Here is a 22785-nt window from a genome sequence, read left to right as displayed (position 1 = left end):
GAGAAGCTTCCCTGGGAATTTCATACGATTTCTCCAAAATTTTTTGTATTTAATAATTTATAATAAAAATCTATATAATTTAGTAAAAATTAAGGTAAGGGCGATAGTTTGATGGGTATTTTGTTCTATTTTTTGCATTTTAAATCATAAATTGAGCGCGTTTTATTAAATTTTAAATCTGATTTTGCCGAAAATGCATTCCAATATGTGTAGAATACCCACCCTATAAATTTCAGAAGATTTTATATTAAACTTCTGAAGAAATTTTAATTTATATTAATCTGAAATTTATAAGTAATGTTAGTAGCCTAAAAATCAGCTAAACCTAATTTGGCTTAACCGAAAAATCGCCTAAAACTAATTAGACAAAATGTAGGGACTGGGAGCTAGGCTAATCGCCGTTTTGCGTTATGCAACACTAAGCCTAGCCTTTATTAAAATTATTTTATAAATTTATTATGTAACGATATATGACGAGTGATTAACCGAGCTCCTTAGCCGATGCCTAATTTTTAACTATTCGTTTTCGCCTATTTTTATGCTAAGCCTAATTATGCTTAGCCGATTTTTTGGCCTAAAAACTTGGCTAACCGTTTTGGAATTGCCTAAAATTAACCGATTGCGCAACATTAAGGGTGGGTATGTTACACTTATTCAGGTGCATTTCTTGCAAAATCAGATTTTTAAATTTAAAAAACGCACTCAATTAATGATTTTAAATGCAAATAACAATAAAAAATAAAACAATACCCATCAAACTATCGCCTTACCAAAATTAAGTTAAGATCACTAGAGTACTGTCTAATATTCACATGCTAGGAGGGAACACTAGGGGGTGGTTGGATCAATTTCTGTTCATCATAGGTCCGAAAATAATTGTATCTGAATTTACAAAATACAAAATGATAGTTCAAACTCTTACCTATATACATCGACAAAATTTAAAATAATACACCTTTTTCTCTAAATTGATTTTAGTAAAATGAAAATTTCTTATTACAAGCCGTAAACTCCTTATCAGTTTAGAGAAAGATGAATCAAAAAGTTTAAAATGTTTTTATAGGTTTTTTTCCAAATACAAACTACCCCTTTTAATTTCAATGTCTAACTTGAATTATAACCCCTTACCCTGTGGTAAAAGGTCCTGTTTAACATTGTTTGAATGGTTAAGTGTCCTTTTATTATTGGTAGATAGATCTGGTTATAAGCAAATATAATTATCATAATATTTAAATTTCTTCTTATCATTAGGACTAATTATTTATTCAAACTTTTCTGTTGAAAGGGGGGGGGGTGTTTTTTTCAAATCCCGCATAAAATTTTTGAACTCTATAATTGTCCCATATATAATATTTCTCTATAAAATCAAGATCTACAAATAATTCTCTACAAAATAATTCTCTACAATGTAATTTTATACAATATAATTCTCCACAAAATAATTCTCTATAAAAGTAATTCTCTTTAAAATCATTCTCTATAAACAACATTCTCTATAAAATCATTCTCTTTGAAGTCATTCTCTATAAAGGACATTCTCTATAAAGGACATTCTCTATAAAATAATTCTCTTTAAAATCATTCTCTATAAATTACATTCTCTACAAAACCATTCTCTATAAAATCATTCTCTATAAATTAATTCTCTATAAAAATTATTCTCTATATAAAACTTTCTCTATAAAACATTCTCTATAAACTACATTCTCTATAAAACAATTCTCTATAAATGCATTCTCTATAATTGTTTTCTCTATAAATGTTTCTCTATAAAATACATTCTCTATAATGGTTTCTCTATAAAGAGACCCTACTTTTATGCTTTAAAATCATTAAATACTCGAAAAAATGGTTTTAATATAAATTAAATGTAAAAAAATAAATGTGGCAATGAAAATATTCACGCCATTCACGCTTACCACTAAAAAATTTTCGACCCGCCCGCTCACGAAAGGCAATATTTTGTTTCACGCCCGAAAATTCACGTTTTTTTTTAAATTTTTCAAAACTTTAATGCGATAATTTTTTACACTATTTGAATTTATTCTATTTATTTCTTTAATTCCATAATCCATAATAACAAAAAATAAATACATATTATAAATCCAAATTTTTACTTAGAAAAAGAAGAATGTCTATTTTTTTTATTTCAATTGTATACGCCTTTCCTCTAATAGGCGATTGGCTACAGAAAATAACCTTTCACTAGAAGCCGAATTTGCCAGGGCTGACAAAATTTTACTCTCTAATTTTCCCAAAAAAGGAAATAAATTTTCCTGCTTCCAAAACTTCAAAATATTGCCATTGCCATTGTTATTTGTTTTATTTTTTAAAATTTTATTTTGATAATATCGATATTGGTATAATTTTTTAAAAAATAATAAAACACTAAAATATTAAAACTATATAAAAATATGTAAAAATATATAAAAACTAAATAAAAATATGGTCCTTAGCCTTTTTTTTTAAAAAACATTTTGATAATCTCAACTTAAAATTTGTTATTGTTATAAATAATTTAGTTTTAACAATCTCTAAATGAGTCTGACTTATTTGGCACCTAAAGATACATAGTATTTTTCCTATATTTGATTTTTAAAAAAGGCTAACTCAATATTACATCCAGAAAAATAAACCATTATAATTTTTTATATACTGAACCGTAACCAAACTGAACCGTTATAAATGTTCGGGTCCCTGCTTAAATGTTCAATGAAATGCCATATTGCATTGAATAATTGTTGCAATAATTCGGATTTTTTATAAATATATTTTTTAATATTTTTAAAACAAAAAAGTCTTAACCTCATCCCTTTTCATTCATTATATGCCTTAATTTTATACTATTTACTTTTTTTTAAATTCCCTTTTAATTATATGGTGCCAGCCGCAAAAAAAGAGAAGATAAAGTAATTATATTATTTTATTTTATTTTCATGGGGATTCGGAATATTTTTTAAATATTTTTAAAAAAAGATTTAAAAAAAAGATTTAAAAAAAAGATCCCGAATAAAACGTGGGGATTCAAGATAATACGACATATATAAAGGTATAAAAACTATTATTTATTCATATATTATATTCTCAAATTTATAAGGTAAAATTTTTATTTTTATTTTACTAATTTAATGCTAGGCTGGATCGGGCCTTGAAAATATTTTTAAATTTATTAATTTTGTATTGAATTATTTACGTAAAATATTTTATTTTATTTAAAGCATATAAGATCTATCTTTTATTTCGAATATTTATAAATTTCTATATTTAAAGATTTGGGCCTGGACAGTAAAACTTTTTAAAAAATATTAAGGCTAAGTTGGTTCGGGCCTTGGAAATATTTTTAAATTTTTCAATTTTATATTGAATTTTTTACGTAAAATATCATATTTTATTTATAGCATATAAGATCTATCTTTTATTTTGAATATTTATAAAAATTAATTTCTATATTTAAAGATTTGGGCTTGGCCAGCATTTTTAACAATTATCGATCCTCCTGGCTTTTACAAATAATTAATATATGTAAGTTTAATTATGTGCAAGAAATAATTTTTTTTATCTTCTTATGAAACTTTAAAATGAGTTTCCATTTATCTAAATTTTTCTTTATAAAATTATATTTAATAAGATTTGAGGAATATTGCTATTTCTAATTGGTTTAAAGAATGTATTGTTATTTACTATCAAATCTTTATTTAACATTTATAACAAACGTCTTTTTTAAGACATAAATACCCAACGATCTTTTTTAAGACCAATGAATACCCAACGGTCTTTTAAGACCAACCAATACCCAACGGCCCTAAGGGCCCCTAAATTTTAATTGAAGCAAACTAGTTTTACAATTCATGTCATAACTCAAAAAATAATGAAGGAAACTTAAATTTTTTTTCATTATATGTTTATATGATTAAGTTTACACAAAATGAGTCAAAAAAATAGAATATTTTTAAAATCCTAAAAATCTAAATTTTTTTGACTAAACTGAAAATTGACATCATAACTCAAAAAGTAATGAAGGAAACTTAAAATTTTTTTCATTTTATGTTTATATGAGTAAGTTTACACTAAATGAGTCAAAAAAAATAAAATATTTTTAAAATCCCAAAAATCTAAAAAATTGACTAAACTGAGAATTGACATCATAACTCTAAAATAATGATTGAAACTTAAAATTTTATTTCATTTTATGATTATATAGCTTGTACCAAATAAATTAATCCAAAGTAAAGAAATATGCTCCTATAATTCATATTAAAAACTAAATTTTTAGTCTATTACGCCATCTAACCGAAATATATTTATGATTTTTAAAATTTATTATGGGTGTTATATTTTCTATGTAACATATCCGTTCTATACATATTTTAAATATATGGATATGGACTATTCTTTCTTCCATATTCTATTTTATTTATTTAGATAATTTTAAATTTTGATAAATTTGATTTACATAATACAAATACATTATTTATATTTTTAAAATATTAGGCCATAAGTGTCAGTTCTCAGTTCAGTTACACCGCTTAAAAACTTTTTATGATTATATTATTAACTATATCAGGAGAAACTTATCCTGAATTCATAGTGAAGAGCGGTTGCGATTTCGCCGCGTAATCGCAGCGACCGATCAGCTGGATAGAACGCAGCGATTTTCATTATAGTGCAGTGCAAAGCGTTATTAATTCAAAATGGTATCCATCCTCAAATTATTATTTTTTTACAGAATGATCTTGAAGAGAAGATTAAACCATCTTAATAATATATGAGAATGACTAAAGTAATTTTATTCTATTTTATCTATAATTCATTTTAATTTAGGATACCTTTTATTATATACTCAAACATGTAAAACCTTTATTAAATACCAAATGTACCAATTTTATAAAACATCCTATAAGTGTTGAAGAAAAGCTTATGGTTTGTTTAAGGTAAAAATAAAGCAATTTATTATTTAAATATATTTTTTACTTAGGTATTTAGCAACAGGCTGTAGGTATCCTACTTTGGCTTATTCTTTCAAAATGGGCATATCTATAGTCCAGAAAATTGTTAGGACAACTTGCCAAATCCATTAAATCTTATTATTTTTATATTTATATAAAAATCCTATATTATAGATATTTATAAATTTAATCATATCTTATTGTATTTTATATAAATATCTTATTTTATATAAATATCTTGTTTTGTATTTTATATATATTATAATAAAAATAAAGTTATTATTAATATAATCTAAACTCATTAAATATATTTGAAGGAATATGTCACTAAAAAAGTTATATAGATGTTCTAAATCTAAATTCATCTATTTAAAATATTTTTAATAAGCAAATAAACATATAAATATCTTATTTTATATAAATATCTTGTTTTGTATTTTATATATATTATAATAAAAATAAAGTTATTATTAATATAATCTAAACTCATTAAATATATTTGAAGGAATATGTCACTAAAAAAGTTATATAGATGTTCTAAATCTAAATTCATCTATTTAAAATATTTTTAATAAGCAAATAAACATTCATTAAACTTTCTCTTAGGACATTTATAATATTAACTACCAGATTCAACAGAAGATCCTTCATTATAAATAATATATTTTTAGATATTATTGATTACCAAACTCACAAGCTTAATTAATGTAGGACTTTTGGGAATAATTATATCATTCAATGTATTTCACAAAATATTTATTTCAAATAATATAAATACATAAAAAATATCTATTTCAAATATAATAAATATATACAAAATAATTTTATTCAATTAAAATCTTTTATAACATCAAATATTCTAGTTGTTAATTCTTTTTTTTCCTGTTTTGTACAATCATCTAATTTTTCTTTCAACATTAGACATATTCCATATTCAGTTGATTTATTTTTAAGCAATTCCAATGTTAATAATGATTTTTCTTTTTCAAATTTAATTAGGTCCCTATATTCATCTATTTAAAATTTATCAAAAAATATAAATTACCCATATTATTGTTCTTTCTCTTAGGATATTTATAATATGAACTAGGTGATCCAACACAGGGTATAGATTCTTAAATATAAATAATATAAGTTTTTAGAGAATATTAATTACCAGAATCATTAAGATTTAGTGTTACAGAATCTTTATTAATAACTGTAACATCTGATGTATTGTCAGTATCAATGAAATCACCTAAATAATAAATATATTTTCAATTAAAATGCTATATTTTACAATCATTCTCCCCTGTCATTTCATTAAAAATATCACAAACCTCTATAGAATATGACTTTTGAGACCTAGGTGTAATGGGTTCTACCATGAATAGCATATCATGAGAGACCTAGGTGTAATGGGTTCTACCATGAATAGCATATCATGATAGAAAGGCCAGGTGATTTGATGGTCAGCCCCTGACCCACTTTTCAATTTAACTAATATTTGTCTCTCTTTTATGAAACAATCTCTCAAATTTTTCCAGAGAGATTTGAGAGATGTTACTAAAAAAATTTATAAATGTAATATGTATGCATAATTATTACCAGTCGTCTTATAATCTTGAGCTAATAATCCCCAAACTTTGTTCTTGTAAATATTATTTTTATATAAATGATGGTGCTTATTATATAAGCACTCATATTCTTTAACTGAAAGAATAAATGATATTTATCTATTTTCTAAAAAAAAATTAAATTTAAATCATAATTTTAACTTGATTATTATTTGTTATTGTATCTTCGAAAAATGTTGCCATTGAATTCATTTTATTTTAAATTTAGTGCTAAATAAAATTTTGAGCTAAATTCACCAAAATCTGTATTTAACGAAGCACTATTTCAAAATCTCGCGATAAACACAAAATGATTTGTGTTTTGAAAAAATCGCGGCGATTTGCTTTCGCGTATCAAATCGCGCGATCGGTAACTATGAATGAGATAATGGGCGGGTTTTTGGATAATATGCCCGCCCACTCAATGTTTAAAAAAATTTTTAACCCGCCCGCCCAGCTCGCCCATAGTTTTCAAAAAAAATATACCCGCCCACCTGCCCATTAATCTAAAAAATTTTACCCGCCCACCCGCCCGCCCATTAGTCTAAAATTTCTTGCCCGCCAGCCCATTATTTATAAAAATTTTTACCCAAGCTTGCTATTTTAAGCATCTAATGAAAATAGTTTCAACATTACATCTCTATAAGTTTTATAATTTAGGAAATTACTATATTAAGCTTAAAAAATATTCAATTTAATTTATGGATAATTTATTTTATCAAATAAAATATTTATAAAATATAAAATAAATATTATAAGTAATTATAATGCAAAAATAATAGATTCAAACACGTTCTTCTTTGTTCTAAAAACCTTCCGGCAATGCTAAATTTTCTTTCAGAAGTAGCGTTTGGATACGTTGCGGCTAACTGTTGTAGCACAAGGGATGATCTTATTAACATCCAATTTACCATATGTTGCCCCTAAGTCGGCAAATCTTTGTAAAATATTTATAAATCCAGGTCCTTGAACTGCTTGAAATGGCCTAAAAAAGATAAAAGAATAATTTATTAAATTAAAATACCTAATGTCTCTAGCGCAATATTCTACAAAATTCGCTATTAGACCAGATTTTATCGTTTTGTTTAATTGAGAATTGTCTTTTTCAAAATATCCAGTTATTTTTTTATTATCTATCAAATCTTCATAATTTGCAGATGAACATTGATGCCGAAGGAAGAAGAAGGTGCCACTTTTGCTATCATATTTAAAGATGGACTCGCAATCATTGTAGCGAATCCAATCTAGCTTTTTGTCATTTTCATCAAAAATAATTTTAAATTGTTTCCACATAGACGATTTAAGTTTATTATTATTATCTTCATTGTTTTTTATCTTATACAAATTATTTTATATTTTCTTAGCAATCAATTCTTTATTCATATTTTAAAATTAAATTAAAAAATATTATTTTGTTAAAATTATGTTATAAAAATAATATTCATATATTATATAAGAAAATAAAAATGAAAATAAAAATAAAAAGAGCAATATAAAGATAAACAATCATTACTAAAATAAAATAACACAATGGAGTAATTTCATTATTCCCAAAAAAGGAAATTTTAATTTTCAATATCTAAAAAATTATATATTTTAAGAAAAAAGTTTTATTTCATTACCATAAAAGGAGATTTTAATTTGTTTATATAAAAAAGTTTGTTTTTATTTGTAGAAAAAGTTTTTTTAATTGAAGAAAAAAGTTGATTTATTTTATAAAAAGTTATACCAGAAAAAGGCTTTTTATTTTTTAAGTTCGTAAGAACAATTTTTTATTAATTAAAATAAAAATTTTTAATTTTTTTAACCCGCCCGCCCGCCCATTGTTTAAATTTCTAAATTTCTTAACCCGCCCGCCCACCCGCCCATTGTTAAAATTTTTTTTAACCCGCCTGCCCGTTTTTAAAAAAAATTTACCCGCCCACCAGCCCACTTAGATGGGCGGGCAGGAAACCTGACTAATGCAGGCCTCTATGCGATATCATATTTACTGTATTTTGTATTTATCGCGTCTAAATCGCAATCGCAATTGAGCCACTATGACTTCAGGGTAACCACTAAATCGCCATGTTTAAAATCGCCAAAACGTCCAATAACATCCTCAAAACATCCCCGAAAAGAGCTTCAAAAAATGGCCGCTAAAATTTAAAAAATAAGCCAAAGTTGTTAAAAGGATTATTTTATTTATAATATTTAACAGAAACCTTTTTGCATCAATATGAATTTACAAGATTATTCCAGGATAAAAAATATTCAATTTAAAGTAAATTACCATTATTATTACATTATATATTTTTATTAGAAAACTTAAAAAAACAATGATGTAATTGTCTATTTGAGCTATGAATATTTAATCAAGGGCAATCGTCAAAATTACATTTACCTAATATGCAGAGGTAAATGTGGGGGTCGAGCTAAGCTTTCATTAGTAGATGTTGTTGTTACAAAACAACATATTGACACTTGTAAATGTAAGAATATATCTTCTTCATTTATTGTAACAAATTATTATATTATTTATTTTTAAAGATGCAACAGTATCAAGGCTCCCAATTCCTTTGCAATGTATTTTAATTTTTTTTATTAAACTTAATATTTTTTTAGCAAATAAAAATCTTATCCCCCAAATACCTCAAATTAGGACAACAGGTGGTATATTATTACAATATTTTATTTTATATCATTTATTTTTAAAGATGCAACAGTATCAAGGCTCCCTATTCCTTTGCAGTGTATTTTAAAATTTTTATTAAACTTAATATTTTTTTTTAGCCAATAGAGTCCTCCAATTTCCTCAAATTAGGACAACAGGAAGTATAATCTTACAATATTTTATTTTATATCATTTATTTTTAAAGATGCAACAATATCAAGGCTCCCTATTCCTTTGCAATGTATTTTAAAATTTTTATTAAACCTAATATTTTTTTTTAGCAAATAATAATCTTATCCCCCAAATACCTCAATTTAGAGTCCTCAAATTAGGGCAACAGGAGGTATATTATTACAATATTTTATTTTATATCATTTATTTTTAAAGATGCAACAGTATCAAGGCTCCCTATTCCTTTGCAATGTATTTTAAAATTTTTATTAAACTTAATATATTTTTTTAGCCAATAGAGTCCTCAAATTATGACAACAGGATTTATATTATTACAATATTTTATATTATATCATTTATTTTTAAAGATGCAACAGTATCAAGGCTCCTTATTCCTTTGCAATGTATTTTAAAATTTTTATTAAACTTAATATTTTTTTAGCAAATAATAATCTTATCCCCCAAATACCTCAAATTAGGACAACAGGAGGTATATTATTACAATATTTTATTTCATATCATTTATTTTTAAAGATGCTACAGTAACACATTTACAATTGCATTCTTCTTCAAGCCCACTATTAAATTTATTGCCTAATGTAGATGGTAATTAAATATATTTATTGAATAAAATTAAATAAACTATAGATGATTTTGAAATAATAGATGCGGCATATGCTATGCTTGACATAAATCAAAACATTTATGGTAATAATATAATATATATATGTTATTAAAGGTCAATTTGTTAATGGTCAAAGGGAAAACCATTCCTCTTTTACCGAGAATATCTCTATCGTTTTCACTATGAAAGGGGGGATGAGTTCATTACCGTTGCAGGAAACCAGGCTGTCCAGCAAAATGTAAATATGACCATATTTACATTTCATAAGGTGTACATGGACACCAACCTGATGTCGGGTATTTTGAGGTCCTCAAAACGAGAGAAGTTCTTGAAAGAACTATTGCCCAAAATCTTACCGAAACGAGGATGAATATATATCAAAAAATATTGATATAAGATGCTTAGATCGAAAATTATTCTGAGGCAATCCCCCCTTTCATATCAATTAGTGGTCTTATCGACAGAATTCTTAAGAAATATAGGCCTTCCATGCCTCATTCTATTCAAGATATTGACTTAACTCCAGCATATGCTACATCTTCAAGATCTCAAAGATTCCATATTCCTACCGATGATAATAGAATATTGGTCTTTGGGACTAGTGATATGTTAAAATTGTTAGGATCTGCTACGACAATTTATATGGACGAAACTTTCTACATAGTTCCTAGATTATATTGTCAGCTTTTAGCATACACGTTATGTATGAAAACGTTATGATCCCAGTTATATATGCTCTCCTTCCAGATAAATCAAGGGAGACATATATTAAACTTTTTCATATAGTCAAAAATTTTTGTACCCGTGAAGATATTTATTTCAATTTTCCAATTGGCCAAGCAGATTTTGAGGTGGCAGCTATATCTGCTCTTCGATTTGTATTCCCAAGTGATCAAAGGTTAATTTATGATATACTAAATTTAATTTAAAATATTTAGGATGTTTCTTTCATTATTCTCAAGCTTTATGGCTGAAATGTCAAGCTTTGGGTTTAGTTAGAGATTATCTAAACGATTCTTATGTCCATTTAGTTGTTAGGCGGATGACAACTTTACCATTTTGCAAGGAGGAGCATATGGCCGAGGTTCGTTTATCTTGCTACTCAATAGCAACTAATAATCCATCCCTACTTCGTTTTATGGAGTATATGGACCATACATGGCTTGGTGAAACTGCCTTATTTCCTCATGCTATATGGACAAGGTATAAAAACTTAAAATAATTGTAATCAATCATTCTAATATTTTTAAATATTTATTAGGTATCATGTTAATGATTTATTAAAAAAATATTTAGAAAAAGCCACCTCTAATAATAAACTTAAAATATAGATATATTTATAAAAATAATATAAAAAAAACTATAGAAGATTTGACCTAAAAGATTATTTATTTATGATATAATTAAAAAAAGAATAAAATTTTATGATAAAACAAAAGAATAAAATATCTTCAAAAAATCAGCAAAATATGTTTCAAAAATATTTTTGTACTTCAAAAAATATTTTTTTTGACGGGTAAATTCTCTCTTTATTTCAATAGTTGCTGATATAATATTGCTTAAAATTTTTAGCTCAAAAATATTAATTTTATTTTATTTAAAAAAAAATCAAATAAATAAATCCATTTTTATTTTAATCAAATCAAAACATATTATTTGCATAAAATAAAATATAAATAAAATAAATTATTTTACTAAAAATAAATAAATAAAATTCTACATTATTATTTAAAATTTCTCAATAACATAAAAATAATTTTTGGCTCTAAATTTAAAATAAACTCAAGCTACCCTCTGAGCCCACTAAGTGAGCCGACTAAGTGAGCCGACTAATGCGGCTCCTTGATCGGCTTGAGTCGGAGCCGTTTTTTACGACTACGACTCGAGTGGCAAGTCGTAAGAACTCGACTTTTTAACAACACTAGATATACGTATATATGAAATTGTACTTTTGTTTTTTATTATATTTATAATCCGAAAATATAATAAATATTAATACTTTTTTATATTTCTACAAAGATATACGTATATATGAAATTGTACTTTTGTTTTTTATTATATTTATTAAATCCGAAAATATAATAAATATTAATACTTTTTTATATTTTTAGAAAGATATACGTATATATGAAATTGTACTTTATTAATACTTTTTATTTTTACAAAAGATATACGTATATATGAAATTGTACTTTTGTTTTTTATTATATTTATAATCCGAAAACATAGGCGTAGCAGGTGGGGGGGGGGAAAGGGGAAATCCCCCCCCCTTCAGAAATTTATCTTTGTAAATATCATTTTTAGCTAATAAAATATATCCCCCTTAGTCCTCCCCCCCCACTTCCTGACCCTCAAATATGTATGCATATATCTTAAATAATAATTTAAAAGAAAGAATGTAAAAGTTGATATTTTTTTTTATAAAACTATTCATCATATATAGATTTTTGGGAAAATACATTTATAAATATATAAAATGAACCAAAAATGTTTTTTAATAAATGTAATATAAGCCAAAGATGAGTCTTAAGACAGAAGTGAAATGTATTATAATTATTAATAATAGATCCATAAAAATACTAATTAATATAATATATCAAATATAATTTTTTATAAAGTTGTGTAATTTTAATTTATATATCTTAATAAAAGTAAAATATAATTATAAAACTATTGATAAAATTAAATCGTAAATTAAAAAAATATTAAAGCACAATACAAACAGTGGAATATTATATGTCGTAGATTTACAGTATATCTAATTATCAAATGACAATTAAGTAAATTTTACCAATATAGCGAATTATATATTTTACAGAAAACTATTAAACATTGATAAGGACATCAGAAAATATATTTTAAAGACATTGTGGGATGAATATTATAAAGATTAAATTTAAATATCATTTTTACTTAAAATAAATAGATGGCTTTAAATAATTGAATGCAAATTTTTGCTATATTTAATATCAAGAGCATTGATAAAATTTGTTAAATTATTAACTGTAATATATTCTCTAACTGTCAAATATGTCTGTAAAAGTGGAATTTTACCTAGTATTTTATAACTAAATCTATATAATAGAGTAAAATCAACTTTATGTCTACTTACTTTTTATAAATAAATTTCTTATAATTGTTTGGAATAAATTATTACAATGCTTTTATATTAAGGTATATACAATAAAAGTAATTTATTATATTATTTTATATAAACTAATAAAAATATATTTCATATTTGTTCCAGGCTTAATGAAAATCCTGGCTACGCCTATGATTATATTATATTGGTATTATATTATAATACACCTTATGATATTGGTATTATATTATATTTGTATTATATTATATTTGTATTATATTATATTTGTATTATATTATATTTGTATTATATTATTATTATTATATATTTTATATTATATTACACATAATGGTATTGATATTATATATATGGTATTATATTATATTGGTATTATATTATATTGGTATTATATTATATTGGTATTATATTATATTGGTATTATATTATATTGGTATTATATTATATTGGTATTATATTATATTGGTATTATATTATATTGGTATTATATTATATTGGTATTATATTATATTGGTATTATATTATATTGGTATTATATTATATTGGTATTATATTATATTGGTATTATATTATATTGGTATTATATTATATTGGTATTATATTATATTGGTATTATATTATATTGGTATTATATTATATTGGTATTATATTATATTGGTATTATATTATATTGGTATTATATTATATTGGTATTATATTATATTGGTATTATATTATATTGGTATTATATTATATTGGTATTATATTATATTGGTATTATATTATATTGGTATTATATTATATTGGTATTATATTATATTGGTATTATATTATATTGGTATTATATTATATTGGTATTATATTATATTGGTATTATATTATATTGGTATTATATTATATTGGTATTATATTATATTGGTATTATATTATATTGGTATTATATTATATTGGTATTATATTATATTGGTATTATATTATATTGGTATTATATTATATTGGTATTATATTATATTGGTATTATATTATATTGGTATTATATTATATTGGTATTATATTATATTGGTATTATATTATATTGGTATTATATTATATTGGTATTATATTATATTGGTATTATATTATATTGGTATTATATTATATTGGTATTATATTATATTGGTATTATATTATATTGGTATTATATTATATTGGTATTATATTATATTGGTATTATATTATATTGGTATTATATTATATTGGTATTATATTATATTGGTATTATATTATATTGGTATTATATTATATTGGTATTATATTATATTGGTATTATATTATATTGGTATTATATTATATTGGTATTATATTATATTGGTATTATATTATATTGGTATTATATTATATTGGTATTATATTATATTGGTATTATATTATATTGGTATTATATTATATTGGTATTATATTATATTGGTATTATATTATATTGGTATTATATTATATTGGTATTATATTATATTGGTATTATATTATATTGGTATTATATTATATTGGTATTATATTATATTGGTATTATATTATATTGGTATTATATTATATTGGTATTATATTATATTGGTATTATATTATATTGGTATTATATTATATTGGTATTATATTATATTGGTATTATATTATATTGGTATTATATTATATTGGTATTATATTATATTGGTATTATATTATATTGGTATTATATTATATTGGTATTATATTATATTGGTATTATATTATATTGGTATTATATTATATTGGTATTATATTATATTGGTATTATATTATATTGGTATTATATTATATTGGTATTATATTATATTGGTATTATATTATATTGGTATTATATTATATTGGTATTATATTATATTGGTATTATATTATATTGGTATTATATTATATTGGTATTATATTATATTGGTATTATATTATATTGGTATTATATTATATTGGTATTATATTATATTGGTATTATATTATATTGGTATTATATTATATTGGTATTATATTATATTGGTATTATATTATATTGGTATTATATTATATTGGTATTATATTATATTGGTATTATATTATATTGGTATTATATTATATTGGTATTATATTATATTGGTATTATATTATATTGGTATTATATTATATTGGTATTATATTATATTGGTATTATATTTTATTGGTATTATATTATATTGGTTTTATATTATTATTGTATATTTTATATTATATTATTACACATTATAATAATACATTATTTTAGTATTATAGTGTATTACATTATTAGTTTATATTATTAATTTATATTATTATTTTATATTATTAGTATTAGTATTATATTATTATTATATATTTTATATTATATTACACTATATTATATATTTGTATTTTATTATATAGGAAATATTATATTACTTGTGGTGTTTTAAATTACGTACAAAAATATTTGGCTATTTTGAACTTGGCGATTTCGTGTGGGAACCATAAACACAAAATGATGGTTCCTGTTCTAAATCGCTAAAAGTAATAATCGCTAAAAATAATAAAAAATTAAATACCACTAGAAAAATAAATTAACAAACAAATATATATCAATGGGTGAAATTATGATAAATTTTAGTATATAATTACAAATTATATAATTAAGCAAGCGTTTTACAAATTTAATAAATATTTTAAATGACAATAAAAAATTTCATCAATAGTTATATTAAATACTTAATACAAATATATTATATGGGTGAAATTATGATAAATTTTAGTATATAATTACAAATTATATAATTAAGCAAGCGTTTTACAAATTTAATAAATATTTTAAATGACAATAAATATTTTAAATGACAATAAATATTTTAAATGACAATAAAAAATTTCATCAATAGTTATTGAAATGTTTTATTAAATAAGTAAAATAAGTAAAGTAAGTAAAAGTATATTTAATACAAAATATCATGTATATATATATAATGAATTCAATCCTTCAGGTTATGTAATTTACAAACGAAAAGTTAATATTATATTCAATTTAAATTCAATTTACAATTACATTTATATTACAGTTCTCCCCACTATAAATTGAATTCATCGTGATAACGTAGTGGGGGTTTCAAACTCTTTTTTCAAGAGTTGTATTCTCATGTTCTGCCTTTTCCACTTCTTCGGTCAACGTAACGGGTATTTCCTTCTCTTGTGTATGTGCATCCCTCAATTGATCTGCATGCTTGTTTTTAACGATCCCCTCTGATTCCACATCGTACAATATTGCGCTTTTTCGTTGTAACACTTTTCCTTCATGCCACCCTGCTGTCCTTTCATAATTCTTTTCAGCCGCCGAAAGTGTCCTCGATGCGTAAGCAATCGGTTTCTCCTGGCCAGTAAGAAATCGGTGTGCAATAACAGCTCCTAGACCATCTTCGGAAGCGTCACAAGAAATCACGACAGGGATATCGGCTGAATAAGGAATTATTGTATCTTCTTTTGACAATATATTTTTAACTTTAGTAAATATTTTCTTTAGCTGACCAAAACCAACCAACATTTTTACTCGTTAGTCGATGTAAAGGCGCACAAATAGAATGCAAAGTTTTAATAAATGCCTCATGATAATTCACTATTCCAAGAAATGAACGTAGTTCTTTAACATTGGAAGGTGTTTTAAAATTTTTTATAGCGCTAATCTTATCTTCTGTAGGGTGAATTCCGAAACTGTCAATAACATGACCTAAATAAGTGACTGACTTTTCTCCGATTTTAATTTTATCAGTCGTCGTGGTCAGTCCAGCCTTCTCAAATCTTCTTAATACTTCTTCCAAATTAACTATGTGATCGGAATTATTCTCACCTGCAATAATTATGTCGTCTAAAAATACACTAACCATAGGAATTCCCTTTAATAGGTTTTTCATAAAGCGTTGGAATATTATCGGAGCGCTAGTCAAACCAAATGGAATTCTTTGGTATCGGTAATAACCGACATGTGTCGAAATTACTAAAAGGTCCCTACAGTCTGGACTAACTCCGAATTGTAAAAATGCATCTCTTAAATCTATTGTTAAAAATATTTTACCACCCGCGATTTTATTTGTTAGGTCGACGAAAGTTGGTAGTAAATCGTTATCGATCGCTAGATATTTGTTGATTGTTAAACGAAAATCTCCGCATATCCGCACGGCACCGGATTTCTTTAAGATATTAACCGTTGGCGTAGCCCAAGTGATTGGAGTTATTGTTGGATCCACCTTCTCGATAACGCCTTCGTCTAAAAGTCTATCCAACTCTGCTTCAATGGTTCGACGCAACGGAAAAGGAACTCTTCTTGCTGGTAATGCAATCGGTAACGTGTTCGGTTCTATTCGGATGACTGCCTTTTGCAGTTTGATTTCACCTAATTTTTTTTAAAAACTTGAGGGAATTTTGAAGCAATCGTATTTAAAGAGGGAACATTCATATTTATTTTATTAATACGAACTTCTTCCGGTAGTTTTATATCAAATTCTCTAATGAAAGGCATCCCAAAAATAAGGGAATTCTCCCCTTTAACTACCCAAATAAGTAAAAATTTCGAAATATTTTTTACTTTGACTTCTACGGTACATTTACCTAGTACTTCGATTTGGATATGATTATATCCCACTAATTTATAAGCCGGTGATAGTTGTGGTCTGCCAATACGATTCCAGGTGACCTCATCAATCACACTACACGCGGCGCCGGTATCAAACTCCATAGCTAGCTGCAACCCATTTATCTTCGCATCGATGGTTGCTTTATTTGAAAATGACAGGCGAGGTGTCCGTGGCAGAATCATTTGTATGGCATGGGTTCTACAATCTTCCGCTATGTGGTTTGCCTTACCGCAACGAAAGCATATCACTTTCTTTTGAATAGAATTAGGTTTGATACTAGGTCTATAATTATTATTAGGAATATAATTGTTACTAAAGTGTTTATTATTATTGAATCTATTGACGTTTGTATAATTATTATTTCTAAAATAATTATTTTTCGAACCCTGTGTTGGCTTATTTTTAGTTATTTTATTAACTTCAGTCTGGGTTTCATTTTCCAACGAAGACCGCGCGATCGCTAAACGCACGGTCTCTTCAAAAGTAATATTGCCTTCGATATACTTTGACCGAAGTTCTTTGTCCAACTCAGGTAAGCCTACTCCTAGGATAAATATATCTCTTAAAAGTTCATCAAAAGGCGGTTTAAAATTACAAAGAGAACAGACAGTTTTAACCCTAATTGAAAAGTCAATAATCGTCTCACTGCATCTTTTTAACGTAAAAATTTTTTTCCTATTTACGAAAATGCTCGAACTATAATTGAACACCAAATTTAAGCTTTTTATTAAAGTATCATAATTTATCATCTCTAAATTTATTTGAAAGTGAAAGTTCTTAATTTTGATAAGATTGTCTGTTCCGATATAGGCTAAAAGCAGGTCTTTTTTTGTATTTAAATCTATAATATTTCTTACTTTATAAATTAACTCCAAGTTAAATAAGTAGTCCTGAATATTTATTTTTTCTTTGACGAATTCTGGAATATGGAATTTAATAGGAACTACTTCCATTGAGTCTTCAACTTTAATAGGAACTACTTCCATTGAATCTTCAACTTTAATAGGAGCTACTTCCATTGACTTTTACTTTAAATTTAATAAATCAAATAAATCTTCTCTAAAAAAATCGTCGCCAATGAAGTGTTTTATTAAATAAGTAAAGTAAGTAAAAGTATATTTAATACAAAATATCACGTATATATATATAATGAATTCAATCCTTCAGGTTATGTAATTTACAAACGAAAAGTAAATATTATATTCAATTTAAATTCAATTTACAATTACATTTATATTACAGTTATATTAAATACTTAATACAAATATATTATATGGGTGAAATTATAATAAATTTAAGTATATAATTACAAATTATAATTAAGCAAGCGTTTTACAAATTTAATAAATATTTTAAATGACAATAAAAATTCCATCAATAGTTATATTAAATACTTAATACAAATATATATCTTACAAATTATATTATTACAAATTTAGTAATTATTTTAAATATCATTTAAAAATTTCTTTAATAGTTAAAATACTTAATAAAAATATATATCCTAATGATAATATAATTATAAATAATTTAGCACTTATAAAAAAAAAGTTAACTAAACTAAAAAAGATAATATAATTTTTTTGTAAAATATACCGCATTGTATTTTTTCCGGAATAACTTTGAACTCTTTTGAAATTCAAAAATCTGATTTTACAGAAAATGTAAAGCATATTATTGCCTATGAATTTTATAAAATTTTCCATAAACTATTAACTTACTATAATATATATTCTTTTTACCATAGATTTTTTTATATAAATTATAAATGACATTGGGTTTATTATAAATTAATACTTTCATAAATTTCGACTTATATGGTATATTCCTAAGCAGCCCTTCGGATAAATATATGAATATTAAAATGATCTAATTTATATTTCATCTAAATTAAAGTTGCTAACTTTTTAAGAAAAACCCCGAGGCCAAGGTGACATTTTTCGACTAAAAATATAGTAAAACCCTACTATGTTGTCAACACAATGATCAAATTTATATCTTACACCTAATCATATTCATTATTTTCAAAAGGAATTTATTTATGGATAATTATGTGCTATCAGGCATTCTAACAGTGAACTCAAAATCATGCCAAAATATATATTATAATAATGCATTATTGTTTATAATGGATTTTATTAAATGAATTCATGTTTTAAAAAGTAACTTTTTTATATTAATAATATTTAGCGAGATGATAGTAGAGAAGCTATAGAGGGAGTATTCTTTTATTTGCGAATTTTTTTTAGGGGGAGGGGGTATATAGATTTATGATGGATATCTACATCCAGTGAAAATCCTGTCATGTAAACAAAAAATTTACAAAGTTATGAATAAGTAAAATAAAGTATCATTTCAATCGAAACACCAAGTATATTGGTCTCTTTTGTCAATTTTATATTAAATTTTTTATTAACAATATATCTACAACTATTTTAAATTTAATAACATATATTTAATATGATTTTATTAAATCAGACACTTTATCATTAAAAAAAAAATAAATTAGAAGTAATATCATATAATGCTGTTAAGTTTACAATTTTTTTTATTAATTATCACATATTTTTTATTTTTCTCCGTAACTATTTTCCCGTTATTGATTTGTATAACTTTAAGTTCTGTCAGGCGTTGGTTATCTTTTAAAACGCGAATTAATGAATATATGTCCGGATGAGCATTTTTTGCCATTCGCTTGAGGGAATGGTGATATCCTTCGAGATGATTATTACTGCGAGGACCTTGAATCTTATACCTAATACCAAACAATGTATTAAATGTTAAAAATATTATAAACCTTTATATAAATTGTGAGGAATTAATAAAAATGAAATAATTACCTGGTCCAAATTTGATGAGGAAAGATTGCATCAGAATTTATACAGGTAGTATCCATATATATTAAGAAACTTAATATTAACGGGTCATTGGCTGCTAGATCTACACAAGAATCACGGACCACTTGAATGTCCTCTCTCTTGCATAAAGGTAGTACACTCATCCTTCGAACAATAGTGTAAACCGCAGTCTCTTCTTTATACTGCTTGACTAGGCCTAAATGCTTAACTTTACGCCAAATGGCCTGCGTAAAATGGAAGAAGCAGCCTAAAAATAAATTATGTTACAACTATATATAATTTAAACTTTACTCTTTACTAAAATATTGGGAAATACAAATTGTAGAGCAGATATCGCTCCTGCGTCATAGACGGTTTGTGCCATGTCTGGTAAAAACTGGATACCATTCAATGTCCCATATTCCACGATTATTTGAAATAGCTCAATATATGACTCCTTCCTTTTATAAATATATAAATAATAATTTTAATTAACTTAAACTAAATTAAAACTATCTGCTGAAACTTATCAGCAATATAAGATTTGCAATCTAATTTTTAAATACCTATTTTAAAATTTGTGTTTTGATAATGGTTATATAATATGTTGTACCTAAAATTATAATATTTATTTAAGATTATTTATAATTTTTAACTTGGATTTGAGAGGGTCAAGGATTCTCCATGAGATTGAGAAAATATTTGAGATACATCTATTTAATTTATAGTTAATTAATATGATTTATAATTTTTAACTTGGATTTGAGAGGGTCAAGGATTCTCCATGAGATTGAGAAAATATTTGAGATACATCTATTTAATTTATAGTTAATTAATATGATTTATAATTTTTAACTTGGATTTGAGAGGGTCAAGGATTCTCCATGAGATTGAGAAGATATTTGAGATACATCTATTTAATTTATAGTTATTTAATATGATTTATAATTTTTAACTTGGATTTGAGAGGGTCAAGGATTCTCCATGAGATTGAGAAGATATTTGAGATACATCTATTTAATTTATAGTTAATTAATATTATTTATAATTTTTAACTTGGATTTGAGAGGGCCAAAGATTCTCCATAAGATTGAGAAGATATTTGAGATACATCTATATGATTTTGAGTTTATTGTTTTATAATTATGTGATAAAATATTTTTACCTTGAAAATTTGAACTCAGTTGTTCTAAGATAATGTTTGATGATAAAGGTGAAACATCTAAATATAATAATATTAAGTTTTACTTTGAATTGGTTTACAAGTGTCTAAATGACATTTAGTTATACTAAAGTCACAATTAATGGTGAGTTTTGTTCTCCCACCACATCTTTTGCGACAATAGTAATATATGGCACTTTTACCAGATTTGTGCTGTAAATACTGATATCCCAAATATTCTATGTAGTCTTTATTTTTTATTGTTTTCTAAAAAAATTTTTAAATGTAAATAAAATTTTCATATCTATAAATTATACATACTTTAATATCTAATTTCCTAAGTTTAAGTAAATTATTTATGTTTTCTGCTACAGTTTGAATCTTTATTTTTTAAATAAAACACTAATAGCCATCTTTGGGATTTTCACTGGTAACAAAATTGGGAACATCCCATTTTTTAGCGATTTTTCGCTTAGCGATTTAGAACCGATCCCTTTTTCGTTTAGCGATTTAGAACCGATCCCAAAATGATTTGTGTTTTCAAAAAATCGCGGCGTATTGCTTTCGCGATTCAAATCGCGCGATCGGTAACTATGAATGCGATATGATATTTACTGTGTTTTGTATTTATCGCGTCTAAATCGCAATCGCGCCACTATGAATTCAGGGTTATCCTACCGTTAATCTGTTCATCCCATTTCATTAATAGAACACTTAAGTCTCTTTGATAATTCACTCATAAACGCAATTAATGCTCAACAAAAATTAGTATCCTATTATATTTTAAAAATTTGGAAACCATTATGCTATATTAGATCCCAGACTTAAATTGTAATTTTTTGAGTACCTACCCTGTCTTATAATATCAAAGTTACAACTATATTAAATAATTTTAAGAAAATGTTCGATAATTATAAAATAAAATATGATGTATCAACCAGTCAACCATTAATACAATCAATCATGGAGGTAATTTTTAAACAAAATGTCTTGCCAATTTCTGAAGTTGAATATTAGCGAAAATTACGTCTAATAAAGACCCACTAGAATGGTGGTAACTATACAGAGATTGTTTTCCCGTTTTATCTA

The 22785-nt window shown here is 24.5% G+C and overlaps 1 protein-coding gene across 1 annotated transcript; it reads right to left on the bottom strand.

Annotated features, from left to right (window-relative positions):
• Positions 1–16178: 16178 nt before the first annotated feature.
• Positions 16179–18716, bottom strand: LOC135926916 (uncharacterized). Its single transcript, XM_065462849.1, has 3 exons — positions 17672–18716; positions 16617–17456; positions 16179–16546 (listed from the first exon to the last, which is right to left on the bottom strand). The coding sequence occupies exons 1-3, from the start codon at positions 18714–18716 to the stop codon at positions 16179–16181; spliced, it is 2253 nt and encodes a 750-aa protein (XP_065318921.1).
• Between the last annotated feature and the right edge of the window lie 4069 nt (positions 18717–22785).

This window comes from Gordionus sp. m RMFG-2023, chromosome 3 (assembly GCF_954871325.1).
Source record: "Gordionus sp. m RMFG-2023 chromosome 3, tfGorSpeb1-WG-v2, whole genome shotgun sequence".
NCBI classification, from domain to species: domain Eukaryota; kingdom Metazoa; phylum Nematomorpha; class Gordioida; order Chordodea; family Parachordodidae; genus Gordionus; species Gordionus sp. m RMFG-2023.
This window is presented reverse-complemented; position numbering and strand designations above follow the sequence as displayed.